General features: G+C 41.6%; 1 protein-coding gene across 4 annotated transcripts in view; it reads right to left on the minus strand.

The window, feature by feature from the left end:
* The window catches only part of GMEB1 (glucocorticoid modulatory element binding protein 1), a 36,487-nt gene extending 20,522 nt beyond the window's left edge, over positions 1-15,965 (minus strand). Inside the window, exons 1-4 of one of the 4 annotated variants that reach the window (XM_077775505.1) lie at positions 15,698-15,965; positions 15,469-15,612; positions 9,425-9,578; positions 28-140 (exon numbers count right to left, since the gene is read on the minus strand). In XM_077775505.1, the coding sequence (XP_077631631.1) occupies positions 28-140; positions 9,425-9,552 (241 nt within the window). In that variant the 5' untranslated portion in view covers positions 9,553-9,578; positions 15,469-15,612; positions 15,698-15,965. Of the gene's footprint in view, positions 1-27; positions 141-9,424; positions 11,211-15,468 lie in introns of those variants that run through there. The other 3 variants (XM_077775504.1, XM_077775506.1, XM_077775507.1) reach the window with 3 other exon arrangements.
* Between the last annotated feature and the right edge of the window lie 51 nt (positions 15,966-16,016).

Here is a 16,016-nt window from a genome sequence, read left to right on the forward strand (position 1 = left end):
AGGCAAGAGAATAATGAAAAGACTTACCAATTCCTTCTTCAATTTTGTGAATTGTGTGAGTTTCTACTGCCACGACTGCTGTGTTGTTCTCGGACCCAGGTTCATAAATCCTGTTGTAAAAGTGTCCATCGATAAACAAACTACATAAATCATGAAAAAATTAATATTCACAGCATGGGGTTAAGAAATTTCTTATAATCTATCTCAAAAGGAATAAAATAAATATACTCTACAGCTCTATGTTAGTGCTTTGACTAGTTCCTCATTGTATTTACATTCCAAGCTGCCGAGGATGGCTTAGCAGCCACTACCATGCACATGAATCAACAACTTTCCTCACCTCAAAGCCAAGTTCCTCTTGCTACTGTCTTTACACCCGACTTTTTCCTTCCTAAATTTAAAAAGGCTTCTGACATAAAATGTTGCTCCAAGTATAAGATTAAGTCATATTATAGGATTATCCTAACAAGATTAAAAAGTAATACTGTTGGACAATTCAAGACAGGAAGAACCCATTGACTATAGAACCTGATGTCCTTTGTTGGAATCCAGACACTTCAGTCTTTTTTTAAGCACTTCTGCATTTTTCAAAGACTCATAACCAAACTATTGACATGAACAGAGCCTAGTTAAAAACTATGCCCAAGGGGCGCCTGGGTGGCTCAGTCGGTTAAGTGTCCGACTTCGGCTCAGGTCATGATCTCACGGTTTGTGGGTTCGAGCCCCACGTTGGGCTCTGTGCTGACAGCTAGCTCAGAGCCTGGAGCCTGTTTCAGATTCTGTGCCTCCCTCTCTCTCTGACCCTCCCCTCCTCGCACTGTCTCTCTCTCAGAAATTTAAAAAAACAAAACAAAACAAAAAACCTATGCCCAAAGCAACTAGCATTAACTAGAGATACCATCTCAGGGAAACTCTCTAAAATGTCTCTACCTTCTAAGAAATGTGCTCAAATAACCTATTAAAATACACGGATGACCTCTGTTTAATTTTTATAATAAACAATGCATTAGCAACTGCATCTTGTTGTCTGAAAGCACTGTCTGAATAATATCCCGTGTATCAGTCAGTGCTCACCCACCCCTGTGGGGACACCTCTAGCACAGATCTCTCCCCTGACTTTCACATCAGGATACAATTAACTGCTAACTGAATAAATACGTTTGGATGTGCCACAGGGCTTTGTTGAATTCATTATGTCTAAAATAAATAAGTTCTCTTCTCTCTCCCAAACCGCTCTTCTATTCCCTATCCTTCTTACTGGCACCATCTAGCACTTTATAGCCTAAGACAGAAGCCTGGGAATTTCATCAGATTTCTCCCTTCTCCTCCTCCTCACCTCCCACATGCTCAGCCACCAAATCCTACCAGATGTATCTCCTTAACACCAGCCAGACTCTCTGTCTCTTTTTCCACTGCTACTGCCTTAATTCAGGCTGCATCATCTCTAGTCCGAACTAGTCTCCTTGCATCTACCTGATCTTCTATATTCCTACCAGAGTGATCACATAAATCCCTTCTGAAAACCCATCAAGAACTCTCTACTTGCTGTTATAATAAAGCCCCAAATCCTTAATAGGATATTTTAAGTTGCTCTAAGATTTGGCCCCTGGTTTCAGCTCTCCTATAACTCACCTTATAATCCAAGCCCCAGTCATACCAAATTACTTGTGGTTCTCAGAACTGTCATCTTCTTTTATACCTTCTTTGTTCTTATTTTCTTCTTTCCCCAGAACATGCTTCCCCATCTATTTGTGTATTTGTGGGGGTTTTTTGAAGACTGTATTTATTTATTTATTAAATGTTTATTTATTTTGAGAGATAAGGAGAGCACACATGAGTGGGGAGTGGGGTAGAGAGAATCCCAAGTAGGCTCCATGCTGCCAGCACAGAGCCCAACATAGGGTTCGATCCCATAAACTGAGATCATGACTTGAGTCAAAGTCAAGAGTCAGAAGCTCAACTGACTGAGCCACCCAGGTACCCCCAAGATTTTATTCTTAAGTAATCTCTACACCCAACATGGGGCTTGAACTTACAACCCTAAGATCAAGAATTGCATGTTCTACTCACTGAGCCAGCAAGGTGCCCTCTACTTTCTTTTTTTTTTTTTTTTTTTTTTTTTTTTTTTTTTTTTTGGGCNTGTGAACTGCTGCATCAGAATTTCTTAGATGGCAAACTTATGAACCAATTAAGCACAAAGCATGTTTTTTTTTATTTGTAGTTCTTTTTGTTCTCTGAAGGTATTCTTTTTTTTTTTTATGTTTTATTTATTTCTGAGGCAGAGAGCATGAGCAGGAGAGGGTCAGAGAGAGAGGGAGACACAGAATCTGAAACAGGCTCCAGGCTCTGAGCTGGCTGTCAGCACAGAGCCGAACATGGGGCTCGAACCCACGGACCGTGAGATCATGACCTGATCTCAAGTCGGATGCTCAACCGACTGAGCCACCCAGGCGCCCCTCTTTTTAATGAGTAACCTCTATGATGCTTTTCCTTCCATATCGATCTCTCCAGTATAATCACCTCCTTCCTTCTTTGTGACCCAATGTACTTTAGGCTTTTGTTACAACACATATAACACTTAACACTGTATGTTTGTTTACCTGCCTGCCTTCCCTTGGCCATGGTCTAAGAGGTCCCTGAGAGCAGATTATGTCTTCTTTACTTACCAGTTTTGCATGTCTAGAGTGTCAAATACTAACTGGAATATGACAAAGCACTCAATAAGTGGTTGGTTGGTGGTGAATGAGGATTATGATAAACATGAGTAATCACTGCTTCAAGTAAGTTTGGTAAACTCACTCTAAATTGACCAATATATGCAAAAATTCTTTTCTTTTTTTCCTTAGGGTGCAATTCTTGGGGTGCCTGACTAGCTCAGTCAAGTAAGTGGCTGACTCTTGATTTTGGCTCAGGTCATAATTTCACAGTTCATGATTTGGAGACCCACACCAGGCTCTGCACTGATGGCACGGAGCCTGCTTGGGGTTGTCACTCTCTCCTGTCTCTCTGCCTCTTCTCTGCTTGTGCTCTCTCTCTCTCTCTCAAAATAAATAAAATTTAAAAAAAGAAGAAGAAATTCTCATTTATACATAATTTCAACAACCAGTGAATTGCACTGGTAGTGGGAAGTAGGGGCACAGTCTATATTTTTATAAGTAAACAAGGTTTTATAAAAAAAAAAAAAAATTTCTAGGGCACCTGAGTGGCTTAGTTGGTTAAATGTCTGACTCTTGATTTTGGCTCAGGTCATGATCTCACAATATGTGAGATCAATCCCCACATCACGCTCTGTGCTGACAGCGTGGAACCTGTTTAGGATTCTCTCTCTCTTTCTACTCCTCCTCTACTCGCTCGCATGGGTGTGCACTCTCTCTCTCAAAATAAATAAACTTTAAAAAAAAAAAAGGAAAAGAAAAAGTTTCCTAAAGCAATTCAGAATAGTAATGGCTTAGCTTAATTCTCTATATCTACTACAACTATAGTAAAACATCATAAAATATGTTGAAACGTTAAAGGACTGGAAGATAGTGACATCCCTTGTGAATCACCAAAGGAAGGTAAAATTGTTTATCAGAGCTTTAAAATTAAGTCTACATCATTGTATTCTAATTCTCTGAAAACCCACATATAATTAAGTTCTTTTTTTAAACTTTTTAATGTTTTATTTATTTCTGAGAGAGACAGACAGAGACAGAGAGAGACAGCATGAGCAGGGGAGGGTCAGAGAGAGAGGAAGATACAGAATCTGAAACAGGCTCCAGGCTCTGAGCTGGCTGTCAGCACAGCGCCTGACGCAGGGCTCGAACCCATGAACTGCGAGATCATGACCTGAGCCGAAGTCGGACGCTTAACCAACTGAGCCACCCAGGTGCCCCTAAGTTCTTTTTTTAATGTTTATTTATTTTTGAGAGACAGAGACACAGTATATGTGAGGGAGGGGCAGAGAGAGAGAGGGAGACACAGAATCCCAAGCAGGCTCCAGACTCCGAACTGTCAGCACAGAGCACGATGCAGAACTTGAACCCACAAACCATGAAATCATGACCTAAGCTGAAGTCTGACACTTAGCCAACTGAGCCATCCAGGTGCCCCTATAGTTAACATTTCTATCCAGAATGTTAAGGGAAGAAATTCTGATTAACTGAATGTTAGATTAAGATTGTTACATAAACTAAGTGGTACCTTACTGATTTGAAAGAGCTTATACATATAGGCTTTAAACTTTCTCTTAGAGAGGGATAGGAGTATGAAAGGGAAAGTAGGGCCAATACTCTTCAAACTGATGATAGATTTGGGTTGAATGTCCTCTTCAGGAGAAGAAAAAAGCCAGTCAGGACGCTCAGTAAATTTATGTAGTACACTAAAATCCCCAGTCCCTGGTGATGTTAAAAACTATTATGAATTCACAGGGCGCCTGGGTGGCTCAGTCGGTTTAGCGTCCAACTTTGGCTCAGATCATGATCTCGCGGTTCGTGGGTTCAAGCCCCGTGTTGGGCTCTGTGCTGACAGCCAGCTCAGAGCCTAGAGCCTGTTTCAGATTCTGTATCTCCCTCTCTCTCTGACCCTCCCCTGCTCATGCTGTCACTCTCTGACTCTCAAAAATAAAATAAAAAACATTAAAAAAATTAAAAAAAAAAACCTATTATGAATCCAAAATGAACTGGACAGCCAAGAACAATGATGGACTCCTAATACCTTCACTCCCTGCGATAACTTCTTTTTTTTTTTTTTTTAAGTAAGCTCTATGCCCAATGTGGGGCTTGAACTCACAGCCCTGAGACCAAGAACTGTGTGCCCTACCAACTGTGCCAGCCAGGTATCCCCTGCACCACAACTTTTTGAGTATAAGAAACTATATTTGAAAAAGTTATAACAATTTTCTGTTTTTTGTTTTTTTTTTAGAGAAAGCATATGCTGAACAAATCTTCTGTGCTGAAAATCTCCTAGGATTAACTTTTTAAAAAAGTTAAATATAGGCATATTTTTAAAAAATGTTATTTCATATTTGAGAGAGAGACAGAGTGCAAGTAGGGGAGGGGAGAGAGGGAGGGAGACACAGAATCTGAAGCAGGCTCCAGGCTCTGAACCATGAGATCATGACCTGAGCCAAACTTGGACGCTTAACCGACAGAACCCCCCAGGCACCCCAAATGTAGACATATTTTAAAGTCAATCTAGTGTTATTCTGAAAGTGTCATTAAAAAAAAAAAGTCATCTGGGGCACCTGAGTGGCTCAGTCGGTTGAATATCTGACTTCGGCTCATGTCACGATCTCACAGCTCATGGGTTCAAGCCCCGTGTCGGGTTCAGTGCTGACAGCTCAGAGCCTGGAGCTTGCTTCCAATTCTGTCTCTCCCTCTCTCTGACCCTCCCCTGCTCATGCTCAGTCTTTCTCTGTCTCAGAAATAAATAACATTAAAAAAAAAAGTAATCTTTTACAATATGTTAGATTCTATGTATTAACATCAGGAGAACTTTACCAGCCTCTCTACTTTTGCTTTATAATGTATTCCTGGAAACATGTATGTAATGAATACTTGAAAAAGTACCAGTGAAAAATATCATATATGTAAAAGTTAAAAAAGACATACAGGAGGAGTTCTATATATTGAAATCCAAAAATATTTATAGAGGTGCACCTGGGCAGCTCAGTCATTTAGGTGACCAACTTTGGCTCAGGTCACGATCTTGCAGTTCGAAAGTTTGAGCCTCACGTCAGGCTCTGTGCTGACAGCTCGGAGCCTGCTTCAGATTCTGTGTCTCCTTTTCTACCCTTCCCCAGCTTGCGGTCTGTCTCTCTCTCATTCTCAAAAATAAACATTAAAAAACATTTATAGACGGGTCCCTGGGTGGCTCAGTCGGTTAAGCGTCCGACTTTGGCTCAGGTCATGATCTCATGGCTCGTGGGTTCAAGCTCCGCGTCGGGCTCTGTGCTGACAGCCAGCTCAGAGCCTGTAGCCTGTTTCAGATTCTGTGTCTCCCTCTCTTGCTGACCCTCCCCTGCTCAAATAAATAAAAAACATTTTAAAAAACATTTAAAAAATTTATAGAAAATCTCTATTTTTTTGCCTTTTGATATCTTTTCCAATCTATTCCCAGCAATTCATATATGTCCTTTGAGTACTTCTTTCCCTCATGCTGAACTTGCTGTTAATCAGGTTAAGCATGACTGAGGCTAAAGACCTTATGATTTCCATCTTTGTCTCAATGGTGTTAAATTCATGAGACCTATACTTTTTTCTTAGCATAGTTAACATGTAATATTACATTAGTTTCACTGTGCCCAACAAAATGGATTTGACAAATTTATACATTATGCTATGTTTGCCACCAGGGTAGCTTCCATCTGGCCCTATATATCCCTCTTACAATATCACTGACTATGTTCCTTAATGCAGTGCCTTTTACTGATGTGATTTATTCATTCCATAAGTGGAAGACTGTATCTGACACCTGTACTTCTTACCATTAGCATCAATGCCTTTGTTCTCTGCTAAAATGCAACAAAATATCCAGATAATTAAAAAATACAGGGCCCCTGGTTAGCTCAATCAGAAGAATGAGCCTCTCTCAATCTTGGGGTTGTGAGTTCAAGTCCCACATTGGGCTCAGAGATTACTTAAAAATAAATTAATTTAAAAAATATAACTAGAGGGGTACCTGGATGGCTCAGTGAGTTGAGCATCCGACTTCGGCTCGGGTCACAATTTCATGGCTCGTGGGTTCAAGCCCTGCACCGAGTTCTGTGCTGAGCCCCGCATCAACTTTTGCGCTGACGGCTCAGAGCCTGGGGCTTGTTTCAGATTCTGTGTCTCCCTCTCTCTGGGCCCCTCCCCCACTCGTGTCTCTCTCTGTCTCAAAAATAAATAAAACAAAAAAATTAAAAATATATATATAACTAGAGAAATCAATTCAACATTGATTGGCAAGCATCTCAAAATGCAGAACCTGAAAATGTGTTCACTAGCGTGATAGTAAATTCCATATGTGGCACAAAGATGCCTATAACCTAATTAAGCAATGAGAAGTTTCCCGAAAAGGCAATCTCATTTGGAAAATAAAAAGACATACAGACACACAAAATAAGTGGAACTATTCTTCAAAATAATTAACTCTCTAAGTAGTTGAGACGTGTCTTCTGTCTCCAGAAGGGACAGGAAAGTGACAAGTGGAGCACTTTAGGAAAGCCAGAAGAAACAATGACTCCAGGAGAAAATAAAGCTGCCATGCATGAAAGAATCTATGCTTTAACTCTTCCCCATGTTCCCCTTCCTCAAAGGGTAACAACTACGGGTATGTGTGTGTATGTAACAAATGAAATCCCAAACAAGTGAATTTGAATAGGCATGCGTGGTGCCAATAAAAATTTTAATCACTTTATCTATTACATGTCAATACTTACTATTATTCTTTAAAGATTTTATTTTTTTTAATTTTTTTAAAATGTTTTTTATTTTTTTTATTTTTTTTAATGTTTTATTTATTTCTAGGAGAGAGAGACAGCGTGAGCAGNCTAAAGATTTTATTTTTTTTAAGTAAGCTCTACCCCCAAAGTGGGGCTTGGACTCACAACCCTGAGATCAAGAGTCACATGCTCCACTTACTAAGCCAGCCAGGTGCCCTTGTCAGTAATTTATATCAACTTTCCCTTACAGCTCTTAGAATATTTCCTTCAATATTCAGAGATGTCAGCAAACTATGGTTTTATATATATATGTGTGTGTGTGTGTGTGTCTATATACATACACATACACACACATATTTAAATGTTTATTTTTATTTTTTTAATTTTTTTTTTAACTTTTATTTATTTTGGAGAGACAGAAAGAGACAGAGCATGCACAGGGGAGCAGCAGAGAGGGAGGGAGACACAGAATCCGAAGACAGGCTCCAAGCTCTGGGCTGTCAGCACAGAGGTCAAAGCGGGGCTCAAACCCATGAACTACGAGATCATACCCTGAGCTGAAGTTGGAGGCTCAACTGACTGAGCCACCCAGGTGCCCCTAAATATTTATTTTTGAGAGAGAAAGAGCGAGAGGGAGAAAGAGGGTGCGCTAGTGGGGGAGGGGCAGAAAGAGAGGTAAGCAGAGGATCTAAAGCAGGCTCTTTGCTGATAGCAGATGCATGCCTGGAATTCATTAACCTTGAGACCATGACCTGAGCCTAAGCCGGACACTTAACTAACTGAGTCACCCAGGTACCCGATGAAATTTCTTATACTAAAAAGTTTTTTAGGTTACCAAGCGAGGTTAACTGTCTTTCTCCAGAAGTGTTTTTTGTTTTTGTTTTTTTTTAATTTTTTATTTATTTCTAGGAGAGAGAGAGACAGTGTGAGCAGGGGAGGGTCAGAGAGAGAGGGAGACACAGACTCTGAAATAGGCTCCAGGCTCTGAGCTGGCAGTCAGCACAGAGCCCGACGCGGGGCTCCAACCCATGAACCGCGAGATCATGACCTAAGCGAAAGTCGGACGCTTAACCAACTAAGCCACTCAGGCGCCCCTCTCCAGAAGTGTTTAAGACAAAGTACATTACTTAGTAGATTGGGTTTGGATTATGTGTTTGTCCAAGAACATATTTTTTTCTTTTTTAAGTAATCTCTATGCCCAACATTGGGCTTGAACTCACAACCCCAAGATCAAGCGTTGCACACGCCACTGACTGAGCCAGGTAGGAACCCCAAGAACATTTCTAATCCTATGAAGAATCTTTTATACATTCCTCAAGATAAAATAAATATCTTTCCCTTCTCTCTGTAGACTTAATTCTTATTTAACCTTCAAGACCATTTAAAAAATCTCTCTTCTTCCAAATTCATAGTGATGAATTCAAGCTACTTCCTAACCATGACACTCAGCACTTCTTAGATTTGCCACGTAAGTGACCTCCTTATTTACATATATGTATTTTTGGTTTGTACAACTAAGACTGCAAGTTCCATGATGGTGGGAACCGTGTGCTATATTTCTTCCAATACTTTGTAATATATAGTATAATAGTAGGTGGTTGATATGTATTATTTGATAAACTAAGCTTGATTAATTTGCCCATCCTTTAGGGTCCAGATCCCTTCTGGTAGAAAAAGTTTTGTAGTTGCCTTGCCTAATCGCCTCTGACTCTATAACTACACTGTCTTTCGGTAAACATGTACCAAGTCTCTGGGCTACCCAGTGTGGACAAATAAGAAGAGGGAGCCATGTAACTTACCCTCAGAGAGCTTACAGTGGAAAAGAGGGAGAGAGGCAAGGACACAGTTTACTGTTGTAAGAAGTATTAAGCTAACAATTACAGCACACAATATTTTATAAAGATGTGCTGAGAGATTGACGCTAAATGTTCCATTGTGCTAAGCAACCAGAGAGTTAAAACTTTCCCACTCTTGAAGCCTCCCACATTTTTCAGAATATCCAAATCTCTAATTACTTACCCTTGCTGCACAGGCTGTAACTGCAAGATCACTTGGGTTTTAGTGTCTTCAGGGTTCTCCCCTTCATTTCCTTCAGTGGGAACCACAACCACATCCCCCACTGGAACACTTACTTCTGCATTAGCCATCTTTCACATGAAGTCAGATAGCTGGGCTGTTGTCAGAAACAAGAAGCATCAGTGACTTTGTCTGGGTTGAAAAGACAGCAACTCTAGGAAAAGAACACCAGGATAATTGTGACTACCAATTCTGAGATCACGGTCCTCTGAAAAGGATGGGAACTGTGAGAAGGGGCTGACGGGCTCTGATCTTTCCAGACATGCTCTAGTACTCACTTGCAGATTTAGGTTCTCTTAGTATGTGATTCACCCAGTGCTGGGCTGGAGCCTGCTCCCGAGAACCAACTGTGCACATCTCTTCCCACCTCCGAGTTTAGTGACATCAAGTTGGTGGCTTGCAATCAGTGATGCCGGGAGTACATACACCACAGAAATTGGCAAGCACTACAAATCAGGGTGGTTGGTTTTTTTTTTTTTTTTTTTTCTGGAGCACTGATTTAGAGCACACCACGAGTTCCATCCCAATCAGTAAACTCCTAGAAAGTAGGAATCATCTTTTTTCTTTGCAACCTGGCATTACACTTCACCAAGTGCTCTGTCCTTTGTGAGTACTTTATAAGTATCCGCTAACTGAACCGTATGGGAAGAAAAATGATTTGCATTGTGCAGTTGTTTAATAAATACTGAATCCGACTGTATGACCTCTAGGAGTTTCTTACTACCTCTTTGCCTCAGACTGAATGCAGAGATAAACTTGCCTGACATCTCCCGTGCAGACTTGTTGGGGAAACCAGTGTCTAGCACCATGTGCTCCTCGACTCTAACATAACTCAAAGCGTAGTCCCAATTTTTTTTAAGTTCATTTAGTTTCAAGAGAAAGTGGGGAGGGGTAGAGAGGAAGAGAGAATCTTAAGCAGGCTCTTCGCCGTCAGTGTCACGTGGAGCTCGATCTCACAAACTGTGAGATCGTGACCTGTGCTGATCATGGCCTGAGCCAAAAATCGAGGGACGGATGCTGAACCAACCGAGCCACCCAGGCACCCCAGCGTCATCCCAATTTTAATGCAAACTCAGAGGGCCCAGGATATTCTGCAACAGTTAGTCCTCACAGTTGCAAAGAAAGAAGCCACTAAAGAGAGTACGGGTAAGAGCATGGTGTTTACTTTCACGTGCCCCTAGGGACATGGTGGGTGCATACTTGAATGTGGGACTGGTAGTCAGACAACTGAATCCACATCATGGCTCTGCCACTGTACTGGTTTGTCTATTCTATGCATACTTAAGCACAGCACTCAAAGTCTCCCTCATTTGGCCCCAAAATATTTTCCCAGTTTTATCTGTAACTGTAATTCCCTGAGAATCTTAAGTGCCAGCCATCCCGGCCTCTGCCTATATTCTGAACAGACAATATGTACCTTCAGGTTTTTAGACCTTTGTTATTCCTTAAGCCCAAACTCTCTTCTTCACTTCCGTTTCCCTTCAAGGCCCAGTTCAAAGTCCACTCCTCCACAAAGCCCCTGCCAAACCATTTAATTTCCTACAGTCCCCCCACACTTTACGTGTAGCTTTCCTCTAGTGGTTACCACACTGTTCTCTGTATTGCAGTTAACTGACCAGACCTCTATCTCCATAACTACACTGTACTCTCCATGAGGGCAGGCACCACTTCTCTAAAAAGCTGGTCTCCACAGCCCTGATCGTCATGGCACTGACATGTTGGTTCAATCTAGTTTGTTTTTTGTTTTGTTTTGTTTTGTTTAATTTCTAGGAGAGAGAGAGAGAGAGAGAGAGACAGCGTGAGCAAGGGAGGGTCAGAGAGAGAGGGAGTCACAGACTGAAACAGGCTCCAGGCTCTGACCTGGCAGTCAGCACAGAGCCCGACGCGGGGCTCGAACCCACGAATTGCGAGATCATGACCTAAGCGAAAGTCGGATGCTTAACCGACTAAGCCACCCAGGCGCCCCCAGTTTGGTTTGTATTTGAGCTAGTTAAAATTGCTCATATCAGACTTAGGCTTCTGCCTTTTGTGATTCTCACATTCAAACTTTGTTCCTCAATTCTCTACCACCTGTACCCAAAAGCCCCTTAAAATTTATCTCATAAGCACCTTCAACTGAACTCATGTTCTCTCACAAACCTGCTCCTGTTTCCCTCCTCCTTAAGTGGCACTATCCTCCACCCATTTTCTCAAGCCAGAAACTAAGGAGTTATTTTTCATTCTTCTCTTTCTAAATCTAATCAACCACCAAATCCTATCCATTCTATCATCTATGTTTCTCTTTTAACCATCCCCCATTCTCCATCTGTGCTGCCACCATATTCTGAGCCACCACCCTACGACTTGAATTTTTCCAGCTGCTTCTCATCAGTATCCTTATCTCTGGTCTTGCTCTCCACTCCATGATCTACAGAGCAGACAAAGTGATCATACTAAAGGCCACAGGCCATTTCCCCATTTCAGAATCCTTCAGAGGATTCCCTTTGCTATTAAAGTGCTTATGGGAATCCTCCAAATCTGTCCTGTCTACACTGCTAGCCTCATTTCTCATAGTTCTTCCTCTCACATTGTGGGCTCCCATCATTGACTTTTTTTTTTTAAATGTTATTTTTGAGAGACAGAGTGCAAGCAGGGGAGAGGCAAAGAGAAAAAGAAAGAGAGAGAGAGAAAGAGAGAGAGAGAGAGAGAGAGACAGAATCTGAAGCAGGCTCCAGGCTCTGAGCTGTCAGCCAACACAGAGCCAGATGCAGGGCTTGAACTCACAAACTGTGACATGACCTGAGCCGAAGTCGGACGTTCAACCAACTGAGCCACCCAGGTGGCTGCATTAGTTTTTTCAATTTCTCAAATATGCCATATTTCACCTGAGCCTTCATGCTTGTTTCCTCTACCTAGAATTCTCTTTTCCTTCCTTTTTGGCTAGTCACTGCTAAACTTTTATAACTTATTTAAAACATCACTTCCCAAGGCATCCAGCTGGCTCAGTTGCTAGAGCAAGAGACTCCTAATGCCAGGATCATGAGTTCAAGCCCCACACTGAGCACAGAGTTTACTTAGTTTACTTTAAATAAACAAATAACATCACTTCGTTAGGGAGGCCTGTGACTTCCTTGACTAGATGTGAACTTGTGTTCTTAGTACCTGCAGCATCCCTGTCATAACCATCACCCCATTTTGTCAGCCTCTCCCCACCAGACTATATCCTGGGAGAGCAAGGATCACCTTTCTTTTTCAATGGCTTCCCTACGCTTAGCTCAGTACCCATGACACAGGAGTACAATAACCAGTTTTCAAATATCAGACTACTATTTACAAAACTGTCTGCCTACCTTGGATCTGAAAAGGGAGAGTACCTGCTCTTTAGGAACTAAACAAAGGAAAGAGATGCATGACGTTGTCATATACTAAAGAAAAAAATTGTAAGATATTACAGTACATCTGAACTTCTGTAATTTAAAAGTTTATAATAGGGATAAAAAATGGAATCAATGGACTGGTTCAGCGGGCTGCCAACAGTAGAACCAAACAGTTAGGACCTGAGAGTCTAGAAAAAGACATGAAAGGGATATGACGAAGCATAACAAATGGTATCAAATCCTAGAATAATTGAGCCAATAGGTATTTTCAAATTTTGAACCATTAAATTGTAGCTTGGGAGTGCCCGGGTAGTTCAGACAGTTGAGCATCCAACTCTCGATTTCGGCTCAGGTCATGATCCCAGGATCTTGAAATCAAGCCCCGCAACGAAGCTTGGACCTTGATTTGCATCACTGCTAAGCCTGCTTAAGATTCTCCCTCTTCTTCTGCTCCTCCCTCTCTCAAAATAAATAAATAAATAAAATGTAGCTTGAATAGTCACAGCTAACACTTGTCAGACACTTATTCAAGCACTATTCTGTTACTAGTACATATTTAACGAATTTAAAAGATGTACTACTTTGGCATGTAACAAACATGGAATTATTATTCCAAAAACAGTGGTTTAAAAATGTTTAACTAGGGGCGCCTAGGTGGCTTAGTCGGTTAGGCGTCCGACTTTCACTCAGGTCATGATCTCGCGGTTTGTGGGTTCGAGCCCCGCGTCGGGCTCTGTGCTGACTGCCAGCTCAGAGCCTGGAGCCTGTTTCAGTCTGTGTCTCCCTCTCTCTCTGACCCTCCCCTGCTCACGCTGTCTCTCTCTCTCCTAGAAATAAATAAAACATTAAAAACAATGTTTTAAAAAAAGTTTAACTAGCTTAAGTATATTAATGGGTTAGAGGAGAATTAGAAGGATGCTTCTAGTTTTAACCTTCTACCCTAAGGTTCAGTCCTCTCTACAACATGCTAAGTGGTTGACTAACTAGTTGATTAACACTTTCCTCAATAGGAACTCCTATTTTACTTCTTAGCCCTCCCATTCCTTAGAACCCAAGAGGAATGTCCTCTAACCTTCTGAGTTTATCCGAGAAGGTAATTATAATCATCCACAATATGTCTTTCAGTGTCAGTAAGAGACACAGGTCTGATCCAACATGGCAATTCTTACATTCTTTAGAGAAGCAAGTTTAGGTTGAATATATCTTATTACCCTAAATACTACATTCCTAACAAGTAACCTGAAACCAGCTCTACAGACTACCCTGGCTAACTGGAAGGTCATCTCTTTGAGGTGAGTAAACTGAAAAGTAGCTCTTGTTTATAGCAACAAAAACTCCTGAGGCAAGATGACTGAGCTGCTCCTTTGGGTATTTCATGGAAGGGGCCTTAGAGTATTCATTGTGTAATCACACAACACTGTAATTGTAGGGAAATACACATAAAGGAAAGCTGTCAAATCTATGTGAAAAGAATTATTTTGTAGTTCTTTTCAGAGACAAAAAAGATACCTTGATCAAAAGTCAGCACAGGACTATTCACATAAACTACTGGAAAACTAAACAAATGACATCTGACCTACTTTGGATTAAATTCATTTTTTGTGTTCTGAAAACGAATGTTTCTTTTTTTTTTCTTTTTTTTTTTTAAAGTAATCTCTATACCCAACACAGGACTCAAACTCATGACCTCGAGACTGAGTCCCACGCACCATCGACTAAGCCAGCCAGGCACCCCTGAAAACTAATGCTTAAAACGTGGCAAAATCACAAGTGTCACATGATCACAGGGACATCAGAGTTGATAGTTGAAAAGGTAAAAGAAATAGCAGATACCCTGAAACATTCTAACCCCAAATTATATTTATTCCATACTGTATAATTTTTGTAGATTGTGTAGTCTATTAAGAAGTTCCCATTATAATATATAATAATAAATATAATAAAGTTAAAACTTCATTATAACTTGAAGCCAAAACTCCTTCATTTTTTTCCTTCTTTATTCCTTCTCATGCATTCAGTGGGTGATCCGGGGTGCTATCAAATGTACCAGAGCCAACAAGAAGCCTACACAGGACCGCTGTGAGGGACATGGCCAAAGCAAATGAAGTTTGGGATAGGTCACATATTGAAGTCGACCATAGAGGTGTTTGGAAAAGCGATGGGATAAAAGGGTTCTTTGAAGAGTCCTCACACTAGACCCTAGGGGACTTCTGCTTAGGACTAGACCAATTTAGGGCCCAAGCTAACCCAATGAATGAGTACAAATTAGCTATTTAATATGTTTGTTGGGATAAATATTAATAAGTGGTTGACTTATTGATGACTAATGAAAAAAGTCATCAAGTCACCATTTACTAAGTATCCACAATTGATAAAAGGCTTACGAGTTAGGGAAGGCAGTCCAAACACTTAATGTAAAGGTCCTCCACAAGCACTTTGGTAACATTACTAGAGGCAAGGGAGAAGAATCCCTCTGTAGTTCTAGAATGATCTGATCCTCCCTTTCCCTAATCCTCCAGGTTGAGGGAAACCCAGTTATTGGTTCTCCTATAAATAGACACCAAACAAGGCCCCTTCTGTGTCTGGTAGGAAGTACTTTTGAGATTTCTCTCATCTGAAGAGAATTCAGACCTCCGCCTGATCCGTGGAGGCCTTCCCCCGCTCCCCAGGTCAAGTCAGCCTGGTCTGGTGGATCCCTCTCCAGGACTCTCAGATTCTGCTCTCTTCGTTCCTGCCCCTCAATTAGGAGACAGCTGGCCATGACCCCTGTCATTTCTGAAAGTAGAAATGTCTTTTCTTCCCCTCAATTATCTTCTCTCCGTTCCTCCAAAACACGGGTTTTCCCACCCCCCTGACGTACCAGATTATTCCGTGTTCTCTACCTATATACCTCAGAAGCTCTCGTTCCCTCACAGGTTTGGACCCTTCCCATTCCTGCTGGAGGAGGCTCTGAGGCATCTTCCTACCGCCCCCTCATCGGGAAGGCAGGGGCCTGTTCACTTTCCCCTGGAGCTCTTCCTCCACGTCCTCTGCTCACACTACCCACCCAGTCACCACGCCTTCGGAACAGCACCTGCCTCTTTTTCCCCGGGACTGAAAGGCCGAAGCCTCTAACGCGCCCCTCGGGTGAAACTCGGGCCTCCTTCCCCCAGCAGAACCCACTCTCCGCTCTTGCTCCC

The sequence above is a fragment of the Crocuta crocuta genome, unplaced genomic scaffold (genome assembly GCF_008692635.1).
Source record: "Crocuta crocuta isolate KB4526 unplaced genomic scaffold, BGI_CrCroc_1.0 scaffold127, whole genome shotgun sequence".
Lineage (NCBI taxonomy): Eukaryota > Metazoa > Chordata > Mammalia > Carnivora > Hyaenidae > Crocuta > Crocuta crocuta.